Genomic DNA, 12,942 nt, shown 5'->3' on the forward strand with positions numbered 1-12,942 from the left:
AAGAAAATTTGTTAGTAAAAATACCTAATAGTATTATTTGTTAGTAAAAATAATTTATTAGAAGTAAAGGAAATATATTAATTTGTAACTTTGAAATCAATTTTCTACTATTTTACCTATCTTTCTATAAATATTAAATAGAAATATAAAATATTATATAATAAAATATAAATATAAAATTTCTGGACTGTAAAACACCGTTGCCAACTCTCATCTAAATCTCTGCGAGGTCATAGCCACATACGTAGACTTGGACAGGTTATATTATTGTTTTTATCAGCCCTACAACAGCTAATCTCTGTAAAAATTAATTATTTGATCATCTTCTTGTAATTGGTTTTGATTAATTTTGTGATCCTGAACCTCAGCACAATAGCCGGATTGTAGAAGATCTAATAGCTGTGCTTTCAGAAACATGTCATCCTACTTAAGGGGGTCCACCAACTATGTTTGGGCGACAACTAGCATTTTAGGTAAAGGGGCCACTGCTACAGTCCATCAAGGAGTGAATAAAGTCAATGGGGAGCCCGTGGCAGTTAAAACCTTCAACCACATATCAACATTACGTCCTCCGGAGGTTCAACTGAGAGAATTTGAGGTCATGAGGTGTGTATTTTCTTCTTAGTTTTGTAATTTGTCGGCGATTAGTGAAAGTAATACTAGCAGTTGCTGAAAATAATATCAGGTGCAATATTCGTATGTTTCAGGCATTAATTGATTTCTTTAAATTGATGCATAAATAGCTGCTTCTGATCTACGGGATTCACCTACGATATTTGAAACTGTAGTGTTTTAATCCATGTGTCCTATTTACATTAAGCTTTCGTTATTTTACATTATTGGTCCACTATTCTGCAATAATATATTATATATTCCCAATAATAATTGTTTTCCACATGAAAGCAAATGGTAATTTGTCATTCCCTCAATAAATATTTATGCAATAATTAAAAGTGCATTAAATGTGATGCTAATTATCGATACTTTCGAGTGCTTAATTGGTTAGTAATAGTTCCTCTGAGATCAATTTGACTGTAGATAACATGCTTTAATTAATATATTATAAAGTAAGCGTAATTTATAACTAGTCAGACTGTCAGACGGGAATAACATCGAGCCATTTGGATTGCAAATTTCGAAATTAAACAGTCTCTACAACAGTAAATTTTTTTTATTCCAAAAATTATTTGTTCGCTACGGCAAGAAAAATCCACTTCAAAGTTATAAATTGATATAACTCTTAATTTCTACATATTTCGGTTGTCTATAAAATATATGTATATTTCTGAGGTCATAGCTTGCTTTGGATAAAACATTGCGTCAAAGTTAGGATTAAAAAACCGAAAGAAGTAAATTATTTTTGTTATTATCCTGATATTTGAACGGGAATTTCGCATCGAGGTTTTCATTTAGGCCAGAAATCAAAAACTGTTAACATTTTTTATGCATTTTATGTCAGGAGCTCATTGCATTCCTTACTTCTAGTGATTAAAATGGTATATTCTTGAGGTGCTATGAACGGTTTGAGCTTTTTTGAAACAAACTGTGGTATAGATTGCCTTTCAAATTTTTAGGGCCAAAAATCAACTTTCGATTTGGTATAGTTGGCGACCCTTTATTATAGCGCAGTTATAACACAATGTTTATGATCAAAGATTTGAATTTTTCAGATATTTAAAAATTAAAGTTCATTGAACTTCTACAAAAGAAACTATTCGTACAGCTAAATTACTCGAAAAGTCTTTGAAAAATCAATAAATCCTGAGCGTATTATAATAAGTAACTATATTTTTTTGTGTGTTTTTTCATCCGGATATAGTTGGCGACCCTTTATTATAGCGCAGTTATAACACAATGTTTATGATCAGATATCAGAATTTTTCGGATATTTAAAATATAAATTTCATTCCAATTCTACTAAAGAAACTATCCGTACAGCTGAATTCCTCGAAAACTCTTTGAAAACTCAATAAATCCTGGACGTATTATAATAAGTAACTCTAATATTTTTGTAATGTTAAAGTCTGTAAGAAACAGCAGAAAGTCTTCTGAATCTACGCAGAATTGAAATCAAAGAAAAATTTAAAAAATATTGTAAACAGCGAGTCTCAAAAAGAGCAATAACTTTAAACGGCATTTCTCAACACCAGTATAGCTACTAAAGCGGATATTGTGATGTTGATTACAAATTATACGAAAATTGTAATTTCTTACAAAGCGTAAATGAAAATTATACATAAAAAAACATGATCTTATACACTCTTTTAAATAAATTCATGTAGTTCCCAAAATAAAAGTACTAAGGCAACCACGTAGTACTTAAAACGGGATTTCAGAAAAGTGAACCATGAAAATATTGTCAAACTCCTTGCCATTGAAGAAGAGCAGGAAAACAAAGGCAAAGTCATTGTTATGGAACTATGTACTGGTGGTAGTTTGTTCAATATCCTCGACGACCCAGAGAACACTTACGGATTGGAAGAGAACGAATTCTTACTCGTATTAGCCCACTTATATGCCGGAATGAAACACCTTAGAGACAATAACTTAGTTCACAGGGACCTAAAACCAGGTAAAACCAAGCCCCGTTATTTGGCAGAGAACTTTCTTATTTACTGCTGCATTTGTGTAGGAAACATAATGAAATTCATTAAAAACGATCGCACCACTGTATACAAACTAACGGACTTTGGAGCTGCCAGAGAACTCAGGGATGGTCAGCAGTTTGTATCACTCTATGGAACCGAAGAGTACTTGCATCCGGATATGTACGAAAGAGCAGTGTTGAGAAAAAATGCAAATAAGACATTCGGAGCTACAATTGATCTTTGGTCCATTGGCGTTACCATGTATCATGTAGCAACTGGAAATTTGCCGTTCAGACCTTATGGAGGCAGGCGCAACAAAGAGACTATGCATCATATCACAACCAAAAAGGTACCCTTTGACAATATTTCATAGTATTAAGTCAGTTGAAAATGTTGAAAATATTCTAGGAAAGTGGCGTGATATCCGGTATTCAAACCAAAGAAAACGGAATTATTGAATGGAAAAGGGAACTCCCGGTTAATTGCCAATTGAGTGCGGGATTGAAAAAAATAATTACCCCCCTGCTAGCAGGTTTACTGGAGGCCGATCATGAAAAGATTTGGACATATGATAGGTTTTTCAAGGAAGTCGAGGCTGTTTTGCACAGAAATGCAGTGAACATTTTCCACGTTAACAAATCAATTCTGATAAAAGTCTACATTGACCACACTGAGACTTACAGTCAGCTCCAAGACTACATCTATGAGCAAACTGATATAATACCGGAAAATCAGATACTACTTTACAAAGTAGATTTATTAAGCAGTTTGATTGAAGACTATGTAAAAGCGAGCGGGTTTCCGCAAACAACAGAGGACGACCCTCTATTTTTATTCTGCAAGGAAAACAACAACGTCAACATCCCGCCTTTTCAAGAATTGCCGGCATTTAACGACTTTTCCACGGTAATCTCAGTGGAAAATGATGCCAGCCAAGCGAAATTTGCGTGCAGTATCGGTCATCAAGCTAAAAGGCAAATCGAGAAATATTCACTGCACAGCAAGTTAATATGTGACACCATAGAAAACTTCACCAAATACATCAACTCTAATCTAAAGGACCTGAACCAGGATGCTCAGCATTTATTAGACAAAACTGAAATCTTCAAGAAAAATGCTCAATTATTCCAAGTCTCCCAGTCAATCAGTAACTATAATTTGAAAATCAACAGTAGCTCCGATCTGGACGAGATTAGTGCAGATTTTACATCTGCTGTTGTTGTGGGCGTCTCTGGGTTGCACAAGCAACATACGTTGGAAAACAACCTTAAGCTGCAATGGGACACATTGAGCAGAGACTTGAAGTGTCCCTTTAAGACCTTAGCTCCCGCAAGGTATGTAGTTCTATACTTAAACTATGCCAATCAGCACACAATATTCTAGAATTATTTGAAAAATTTTGTACGTACAGCACTTAATCAAGTTTTTTGTTGTTGTTTCAGAGCCAAAACATTCGTTGAACATTTAAGAGACTCTTGGCAACATTTGGTGCGAGATAGAGCTACCAGAACGCTCTCATATAACGACGAACAGTTTCACATTTTGGAAAGAATTAAAATCACCCGTACAATAGGTAGCCTAAAGACACTTCTCGACACCGAAGTCTTGTCGCAATACGAGGCACTATCCGAGAATTTCGGAGATTGGTACAAGATGGCCCAAAACGTACATTTGAAGACTGAAATACTGGCTGCCGACGTAGACAAATACAATATAAGGCTCAAAGATTTCGAGGAAAAAATTACCATTGATATGACTGAGTATTCCGACTTTATTAAGAACAACTATAAGCCATCGAAGAAAAGTAGCGTCGCCAATGGGACACGAAATCTACAAAATCAGAAGTTGAGGAAATGTCTCAATGCGTACCGAAAAGAAAATAGTGATATCAAAGAAATAATTGCCACCAACTCGAAACTGTTGTCTGTGTTGATGGACTGTACTTTGGAGCTCAAAGACCAATTTGCCAGTGATTGAGCGGATGTCAGCTCGCGGTAATTTGACTATTAAAAGGAAAATACTAAGCGAACAATATGATTTTAAAAGCCGTTGAAATACCGACAATTTCAAATGGAATTACTGGACGATGCTTCGGAGTATTATTTTACAAAAGAGATTACTTTTCTTTTATTGTCATATTTCTATATGTTAATTTGTATATTCGGAAAGAATCGTGTGATTGTACAAATCGACTAAGGCATCTTTGCTTTCATAGACATTGTTTCATTGTTTATAGACATATTTTCTTAAATAATTCCTGAATGTAATCTAATTATTAGATATTTTGATATTTCCTTTGATAGTAAAATATGAAGCTGGAAGATGTTTTGTATAAAACATTGTGTGAAAATTAGGGACGTAAAATTAAGCAACTTATTGGAGGTGTTTAAACCATAATGTTTGTGTTGTTTAAGGTCCTCAAACCAAAATAACGTAAGCAAATTATCCGTTTGTTTTGGGAAAAACTTGAAACTGTTCTGTTTTCAATCAGGAAAAAGTTGAAAATTGCTTTCCAATTAATTATCAGAATCTGTTGAAATAACTGTACGTATTGTATTATGAAGAAAGGTTGTTTGGCCTCTATTTCAAATGCAAAAGAAAGTCGTCTTTAATTGTGAATTCCAATGGAAAATGGAACAACCATTGTTCATTATGAAATTTGTGTACACCCGTCCTTCTTTTTGCATTAGTTTAATTGTGATTTTATCTTTCTATAGTTTTTAATTGAGTATTATTAAGTTCCTGGCCCGACTAGAGAAAAATTGTATAATGTAGGTCAAAAATAATATATATTTATTTAAGAACTACTTGGCTTTTATTGCATTGATTTGCTTTATATATTGGTAACAACTCCTGCATAATTCAGAAATGTTTCTAATAATACAAATAAAAAAATATTTCAATATAAATCAGCTTTAAATAATTCAATTCCATTCAAACAAAAATATTCATGTCGGTTTTAACATGACCCAAACTACAAATGACCAAATTTAAATATTAAAATCTGGTTTCTCGTTTAACATTCTTGCATAATGTGATCAATTGAAATTCAGATTGCACATCTTACCACAAAGATAATTCGACCATGAAACAACATCACATTCTCCTGTAGTTGTTTTTCATATTTTCACTCGTAGATGTAAAACAATTAAATAAAGTCTTGCGTATACAATTTTTTTAGGCACTAACAGAAAGTATAGTATTGCATTTTTATTATACAAATATGGGGGAAAAAGCTAATTAGTGATCCTAGCTGGAACTTCAAAACAAATCGCATTCTTTCCTGTTTGAGGATCGGTGAGCGACCAATGAACAACGGTTTTCACCTGAAAAAAAATTGTATTAATTAGAAATAGTTTCTATACGAATACTGCACAGAACTGCGGCATAAAATTCATATTAATCAGCAGGTGCAAAGATATTGTATCTACTTATCCATGAGGTAAAATTATTTTCTACTCAGGCACAATGTATAATTACAAACCCATTACAGAAGATTGACCTGTGGCTATCTAAGTGCTGTAATTTAAGTGCGATTATCAACGCAACCGGAATGTATCTAAAGCGAAGAAAACCATTCGATGCTTGATGTTAAATATATGAAAACACTTTTTTATTATGTTTTTCGAGTTATGATTACCTACGTGTGATTTGTTTTACGCATTATATGCAAAAGCGCATATTTGCTTAATAAAATCTAAACTCAAAAGGCTTGTAACTATGAGATAAATGATATAAAAACGGTTGTCTATTTTCTGAGCTCAATTTCAGTTGTCCATTGGTGCAAAGGGCGCTCCTGCTTGAGACACTTCTAAACAGTTTTAAAAATTTCGGAACAAAGACAAATATATATTTGTCTTTAGTATATACTTGTTTATTGAGCGTATTTCGATTAAAAAATGTTGGCCATATGGATTGCTCTAAACAATTGAAGGGACTCTTCCTTCCTTTAAGAACATTTTCGTCTTGCAGAACTTTAAAGATACTTTAGATCTCGAAGTGACATCTTAAAAGAAGCGCTTGAAGACTACTGAACAATAATGATTCAATATTGAACTGAATTTCATTAACTAAGTTTCATCAGTAATCCTACATTTGAAAAATTCTCAAAGCGAGCATGAAAACAATTTATATCGCAAAAATAGTTCCATTAAAATACCTTAGGCTTAAATGCGACATTTGAAATTTAGTAATAATTTAAATTTAAATATCTCCAAAAATTTTGAAATTATCAGAATAACTTTTCGGAAACATTTCAATTTGAGATCTTTCATGAAACAAACATGTGTATTAGTTTTATTAAAATGTTGTAATCTTTGAAATGTTCGGATCAAAATAGGCAGTTCAAGAAGCGGTCGAAGTTTAGAGCTTTGTATTTCACCCATGATTGAAAATGTCTTATAAGATCATGACGATTATATTTGGTTTGATTTGATTGATCAATTGAAACCCCAAATTTTCAAAATTGACCGCTTTCACAAAAATTGTTACAAACCAATTCAAATAACACGAAATAAACTGAGCTGCACTGGTTAAGTGAAGGAAACTCCAGATCGCTTTGATTAATTATATACCTGAAAACAGTTCTTACCCTAGGATAAATTTGCAAAACATCGATGGTGTTTTTAAAAACGTAACTTTTGCCCTTTTGAAACTGGCAGTTATTTTTGGTTTTCTCGTCCTCTTCATAAATTTTATCACAGGCAGTCGTCCCATCCACTCCCACGAAAGGGAATGGAATACCCAGAAGATTGGCGTTAACCACTTGAGTCAAATTTTTGAAATTGAACTCTGAAACAAAAGGCTTCATTGAAAAACATTTAACATTGGCACTGCTAGTAAAGTTGTAAAATTAGGTACAAAACCTTCAACGGTCGAGTTGAGTATTTAATATATTATATAAAGTAGCAGTAAAAATTTATCTTTTTTACAAACCTGGCTGGAATTTAAACGTAAGTGGAACTTTCGTGTTTTTTCTTAATCTGCACGGCGGTTTGTTGCAGGCCCCGATTGAAACTTTGCTCTCTAAGTCGGCAATGTGCTCTGAAAAAAATTAAATCTAGTTGATCACATGAAATCTCGGATTGTAGATTATTCAACTTATACATGAACCGTGTTTAATCTGGCAACAACTAATTATAAAAATAACAAGTTTTATCTAACACATTTTGCCCTTAAATCAAGTAATTTTACAGTGTTTTACTTAGTTTTACTTCGAATTACATGTTTTTATTTGATGTTTTTCTAGCTTATTCAGGTCTTAAAGCCTTTTTTTCGCTGAGACAATCATTTCTACCAAACTTACACCTTGAAATCTAAAAACCGTTTTCAAATTTAATTAAATTTAGCTCGGAAAGGATCGAAATTTTTGAAAATTTTAATAAAAGCTCGTATGGTCGTATGGTTTCTCACCACAAATAAAAATCTCAGTAACAAATATTATCCAACTGCATTTATAATGTTTATATTTTAAAATATTTTTGAACTTGTTTACAAAAAATACAAAAATCTCACAACTAGTACAGATTGTGCAATAATAAATGGAAATTCTAATTAAAAATTGTGGTCCAATTATGCGCCACCTTGCCTTAAATTTTACGAGTCAATGCTAATTAATGCAGTTATACTGTTAACAACAAAGTATGGTGTTATTTCGTGGAAAAACTTTGCAAATAGTTCATTTAGTTGCACTGGCCGTAAACGTGTTTAATTTATGGTTGATAACTTTGTATGTTTGCTAATTAATTTAATTAGCATGCAAATATAAAAATTCATAAAGTACATTAGTTATTTATGTATAAAATAAGTGAAATGGAGGACTTTGCAAAGATGACAAAGCACAATCACATATCAGGCGATCACTTATATTGTATGCGGTATCCTTGACCTACCAACAGTTGGTAATGTTTTATTAATTGACAATATTTATAGCCGGAAAATTAATTTTATCCCGAGATCAGAATATAATTTTTTATGGGGTTTCTAGAATTAAACCAAAAAAAACGGTTTCTTTGATTTTGTGCTGAACCCAAAGTTAGAATTGAATGTGCATGTAATTAATAATTTATAACAAACGAACAATCACAAAGTCATCTTCCATTAACACTGTCAAGGGCAGGATTTTTGCGATCAATGGATCGCTTACGGTTTGCGGGTTCTTGAATAATAAATAATTAATTATCTTTCAATTCTTTGTTGCGGAATTAAGTGTTCTTAATTGGAAATCCCGGTACTGGTTACAAAAGCTTATATTTAAATGATTTATTTGAAACGTGAGTTTTCAATTAACAAGGTTTTAAAATTTCTTGAACTTTTTGCTTTATATTTTTTATCTGCAATTAATTAATAAGGATTTTCTACGCAAATCGATCCAAATGGTCATCGCTATTAATCATCATTAACGTGTACGTAAATAGTTTGCATTTACGTGAACTGAGCTCAATTACATTGTACCTTTTGAATAGGTACAAATTTCTTGGAAAAATATACCATATTTAACGTAGGCTGAAACATAAATAGTTAAATACAACGTTCGCAAAAAATAGTGACTGTTAATTGGGTCGAAAAGTGGTTTTTATGTAGGTAATTTAGGTGCTGTGGTCGACATTTTGCCTGTCCTTTGCAAAACTGTAATGGCAAAACTTAATAATTAAAAAACCTTGAAGCGACTATGGACGTTGTCGACTATGCTAATTACTAAGATGTTACAAATTATAATAAAATTAAAGTAAGCCTCGATTTTCATTGTTTGTTAATTATTAATAATGCGTATTTTCATATGGAAAAAGTTCACGTCTTTGCGTAATAATACCCGCATGATCTCCTTGGCATCATTAGGAAATTGATGATTATTTGAAAATACAAAAAAGTTCCTAATTATCAGTTATGTTTAAGCACTTAATTATGTTTTTTTTGTGTCTGGAAATTATAATTGCTAAGTAGTGTGTTTTTAATTTATGTGGGCGTATGACATAAAAATAACTTTGAAATTTGAATGTATGCTCATAGCAAAACCACCAGTACACCACGAGTTGTTTATATTTTATAGCTCAGCTTTCTCATGAGACATACTTAAGAAGCAGTTAATTAACATATATACAGGATGTCCAGTAAACCTGCGAAAATAATTAGGTGGATGAAAAATATCGAGTGTTGTGAGATTTGCGCGATTTTCAAAAGACGTGTAAATGTTCCGAAAAATCTCTCATTTTCGGTAGTGCTATTTTTCACAATTTTATACTTGTTGGGGGTGGTTTACGGAGCACCATGTGTGTCAATTAGCTAATTGAAACTACGAATTTTGCGAAATGAAACGCATATGGAATTTAATTAAGTTAATCAATTTCTGTCGCTATTATTAAGAAAAAATATTGATTTAAAACGTGCCAATTATGCACTTCATAACTTAATTAATTTAATAAAAGTTAAAATATTGAAACAAAGTTGTATGTGTTTATTTAATTAAGGCACAATGTTTTGGAAAATTGGACTCATTTCTATGCGCAAAAATTGTTTTTAATCAGTACACTTGCCACTCAACTAGTATTTATTATAATGTTCAATTAAAAACTAAATTAATTATATTTTTTAAATGCTGAAGCAATCAGCATATGAGTAACATAATATATTAATTAATTATTTTATTTGTCGGTTTAGTAATCATTTTAATGTTTGCTTACTTGCTAAGAATGATCCAATGTTTTAATTTTTACCACTTTAAATATTGTTTGTGCGTCACACAAAATAAGATCCGGTATATGTATAATCTAGCAAAAGTACTCGGCCTTAACCGACTCGTTTCAAGTCCTTTTACTTCACTTGAAGTTCATAAAACACTCTGATTTTCGTTCAAGATTTTTATCTTAGAGTTATTAACATAATTAATATTAATTGCAAAATTTGGACTTTACTTTACCTTGAATCTTCCGTTTTATTGCATCAATTACTTATTAGTTCTTGAGATAATTGCATATTTTTAACTATTTTTCTGGAGAGAACCCTACGTAGGTATTTGTGATCTTTTGATGACTTAATCTAACTTAATAACTTAACATACGTGAGAATAGAGGAAGAATAAAAACGTAAATTAGAGAATAGTAGTAAGACTAACTATTTGTTAGTCAATCTACTTTGCTTATAATAATGTGCTAAGACTATGAACGTCTTGCTAAAACTGGAATCATAAACACAATTTATTGCGGAAAACTAAAAAATAAATAATGTAAACACGGCGTTTTTGTACGCAATTAGTGCTATAAAAAATATTTAAAAAATAAAATATATATATAGTACAAAATTTAGACCGCCTTTATAAAAGATGAAAATTTTGTGTTATTTAATTTTTCAACATTTACAAAGTGATAAAAATAAGTTATACGTAAAAGTGTTTATAATGTATTTGAACATGATATTTGTCAATAGAATGCTCAATACGTTGTATTTCTATGCAAATTTGAATATTGTGAATGATAATTTTTTTCGTTCATCAGAATTGAAAAATACAACTTAAACCACATTTCCATATAGGACAACAGTAGAATCAATCAATGATTTGATCGTCCCTTTGCAGTTAGTTTTTTTAGCTAACTGTATTTGGTAAAATATTACTTAACTGAGTTTGTACTCAAATCAAAATTAATTAAATACCACTGAAAAAGTTGAAAATTCACTTAAATAACTGAAGTTGAAATACAACTAAGTGAAATTACCAAAGTGTTATAATGATAGATTTCAAATATTCTTCCTGGTACATTCAACGCATAATTCCTTGTAACGTTTTACATTTGTTAAAGGAAAATTGAAACGCAGTTACACATAAATTCGTGTAATCCATAATTGAAGACATTAATTACTATGTAAGCGTGCTATGAAAATGTGTAATATTTGAATGTGCATCAGTAAGATTTTTGGGTGAAACTGCCTGGCGAAATGCACGTTCAATGCAAAAAATGTCCATCAATTTCACATCACTTCCTATATTTTACGACTTCAGCATACGCTTACCCTTAATTTAAAAGAAAATGGACTAATTGATAAAAATCTATAGAAATAATAACCAAAACTTACCATTTGGGCACTGATTGACTTGAGTAGCGGAGCAAAGAGCCGCTAATCCGAAGACCACCAACAATAAGCACTTCATAATTTTGACTGGAAGAAAACAAACCAACACTTTCGAATTCAATAATCAAACTAGTTCCGTACTGGCCAACGGACCGTAGTCTACTTTTCCACGGTACCCGCTCTTCACCTGAAACCTGTACGTGTAACAGTTATGGGTACTTTCAACGTGTTTTATGAAGCGCTTCTGGTACCCACCGCTAATTTTCAAATGCACTTACGTATACRTCCGATAATTTGCCATGTTAATCAGTCGAATGATTTTATCCAATTTTGCTYTTTTATTGTAAAAGCWCAGCTAAATGAATTCGATTTGAACCGGGTTCTCACGACCTTCGCATTATTTGTATTAAGCTCATCATKGTTGSAAATAAAGTGCTAAAAATATGTTGATTAAGTTCTTTGAGTAGWTTTAAGTGAGGGGGTCCTTAACCTTAAGAGAACTTCAACTCYTCCCATTGTCTGCTAACTGATGAAGATCCCTCGACTTTCATTATTCAGCCGTTTCAATCGGTACTAAAGAAAATATTTTTGTCGTTAGTGTTTTGCTGTTAGTGTCGTWTAAAAATTTCAAAGGTRAGAAGCACCTTTTAGGATTCAATCAATGGAAATGGAATCAAATTAAGTAGTTTCATTCAAATGCAGTGGTAGTAAGAGCTTCCTTCAAACGAGGCAWTTTTTTKAAATAAACTAAGCCTTTAGGATCCAATTGCACTTTCTTCAAAAATAGTATAAATGCCYCATTGCGTAAAACATAATGAGATTTGWTTACGAATGCTCCACATCTTTATTTAATATCAAAAGTGATKAGCTTCCAAAAACGTAAGAAAYCTCAAAAAAATACCTCTTATTACCAAAAAGCCAAGGTAAAATAATCTACCTTTTCCCTCTACCRYTAAATWAGTWTTTMATCTGGACCATACGATCGTGTTCTATGCGCTACTTTGAACACCCGCGCTACACCCCGCTTTCCCCTTCCCTGGCAAAAATAGCGCCGGGAGTAAAGTGGCGATTTCGCTGCATTTAGTCCAGCGCCAACAGTGTTATTGAGTAACTGAAAAGTATCGGTAATTTGCCGGAATTTTGCGCAACTTTCTAGTTTACCACGGGGCGAGTAAAACTTAAACACCGTAATAAGATAGTGCTGCAGGTTTCAACCGTTTTCAGAGTGAATCAACCCTAAAAGTTACATAAACGCCATCTCAAGACGGCACTTTGATGGTTTTGTAAAAAA

General features: G+C 32.2%; 2 protein-coding genes across 3 annotated transcripts; one reads left to right on the forward strand and one right to left on the reverse strand.

Moving 5' to 3' along the window:
• Positions 1-249: 249 nt before the first annotated feature.
• On the forward strand, positions 250-5,392 carry LOC109544994 (serine/threonine-protein kinase TBK1). Of its 2 annotated transcripts, none has more exons than XM_019915455.2 (5): positions 250-606; positions 2,337-2,572; positions 2,633-2,937; positions 2,997-3,922; positions 4,031-5,392. In XM_019915455.2, exons 1-5 carry the CDS (start codon positions 416-418, stop codon positions 4,563-4,565), a joined length of 2,193 nt encoding a protein of 730 aa, XP_019771014.2. In that variant the 5' UTR covers positions 250-415; the 3' UTR covers positions 4,566-5,392. The 2 variants fall into 2 exon arrangements, with proteins under 2 accessions (XP_019771014.2, XP_019771016.2); XM_019915457.2 differs by having other exon boundaries at positions 534-606; positions 708-2,572.
• On the reverse strand, positions 5,385-11,937 carry LOC109544995 (NPC intracellular cholesterol transporter 2). The gene is made up of 4 exons (XM_019915458.2): positions 11,655-11,937; positions 7,524-7,631; positions 7,180-7,379; positions 5,385-5,914 (listed from the first exon to the last, which is right to left on the reverse strand). The coding sequence occupies exons 1-4, from the start codon at positions 11,728-11,730 to the stop codon at positions 5,825-5,827; spliced, it is 474 nt and encodes a 157-aa protein (XP_019771017.1). The 5' UTR covers positions 11,731-11,937; the 3' UTR covers positions 5,385-5,824.
• Positions 11,938-12,942: the final 1,005 nt, after the last annotated feature.

Source organism: Dendroctonus ponderosae, unplaced genomic scaffold (assembly GCF_020466585.1).
Source record: "Dendroctonus ponderosae isolate FM_Combo_2020 unplaced genomic scaffold, Dpon_F_20191213v2 Dpon_F_20191213_6, whole genome shotgun sequence".
In the NCBI taxonomy this organism is placed as follows: Eukaryota; Metazoa; Arthropoda; class Insecta; order Coleoptera; family Curculionidae; genus Dendroctonus; species Dendroctonus ponderosae.

Excerpts from the sequence above, each read along its gene's own strand:
- LOC109544994 (XM_019915455.2), top strand. The coding sequence starts at position 416 with ATGTCATCCTACTTAAGGGGGTCCACCAACTATGTTTGGGCGACAACT. Across the intron at positions 607-2,336 it reads AGAGAATTTGAGGTCATGAG|AAAAGTGAACCATGAAAATA; the intron begins GTGTGTATTTTC and ends ACGGGATTTCAG. Across the intron at positions 3,923-4,030 it reads AAGACCTTAGCTCCCGCAAG|AGCCAAAACATTCGTTGAAC; the intron begins GTATGTAGTTCT and ends TTGTTGTTTCAG.
- LOC109544995 (XM_019915458.2), bottom strand. The coding sequence starts at position 11,730 with ATGAAGTGCTTATTGTTGGTGGTCTTCGGATTAGCGGCTCTTTGCTCC. Across the intron at positions 7,380-7,523 it reads TACGTTTAAATTCCAGCCAG|AGTTCAATTTCAAAAATTTG; the intron begins GTTTGTAAAAAA and ends CTTTTGTTTCAG. Across the intron at positions 5,915-7,179 it reads TTTTGCAAATTTATCCTAGG|GTGAAAACCGTTGTTCATTG; the intron begins GTAAGAACTGTT and ends ATTTTTTTTCAG.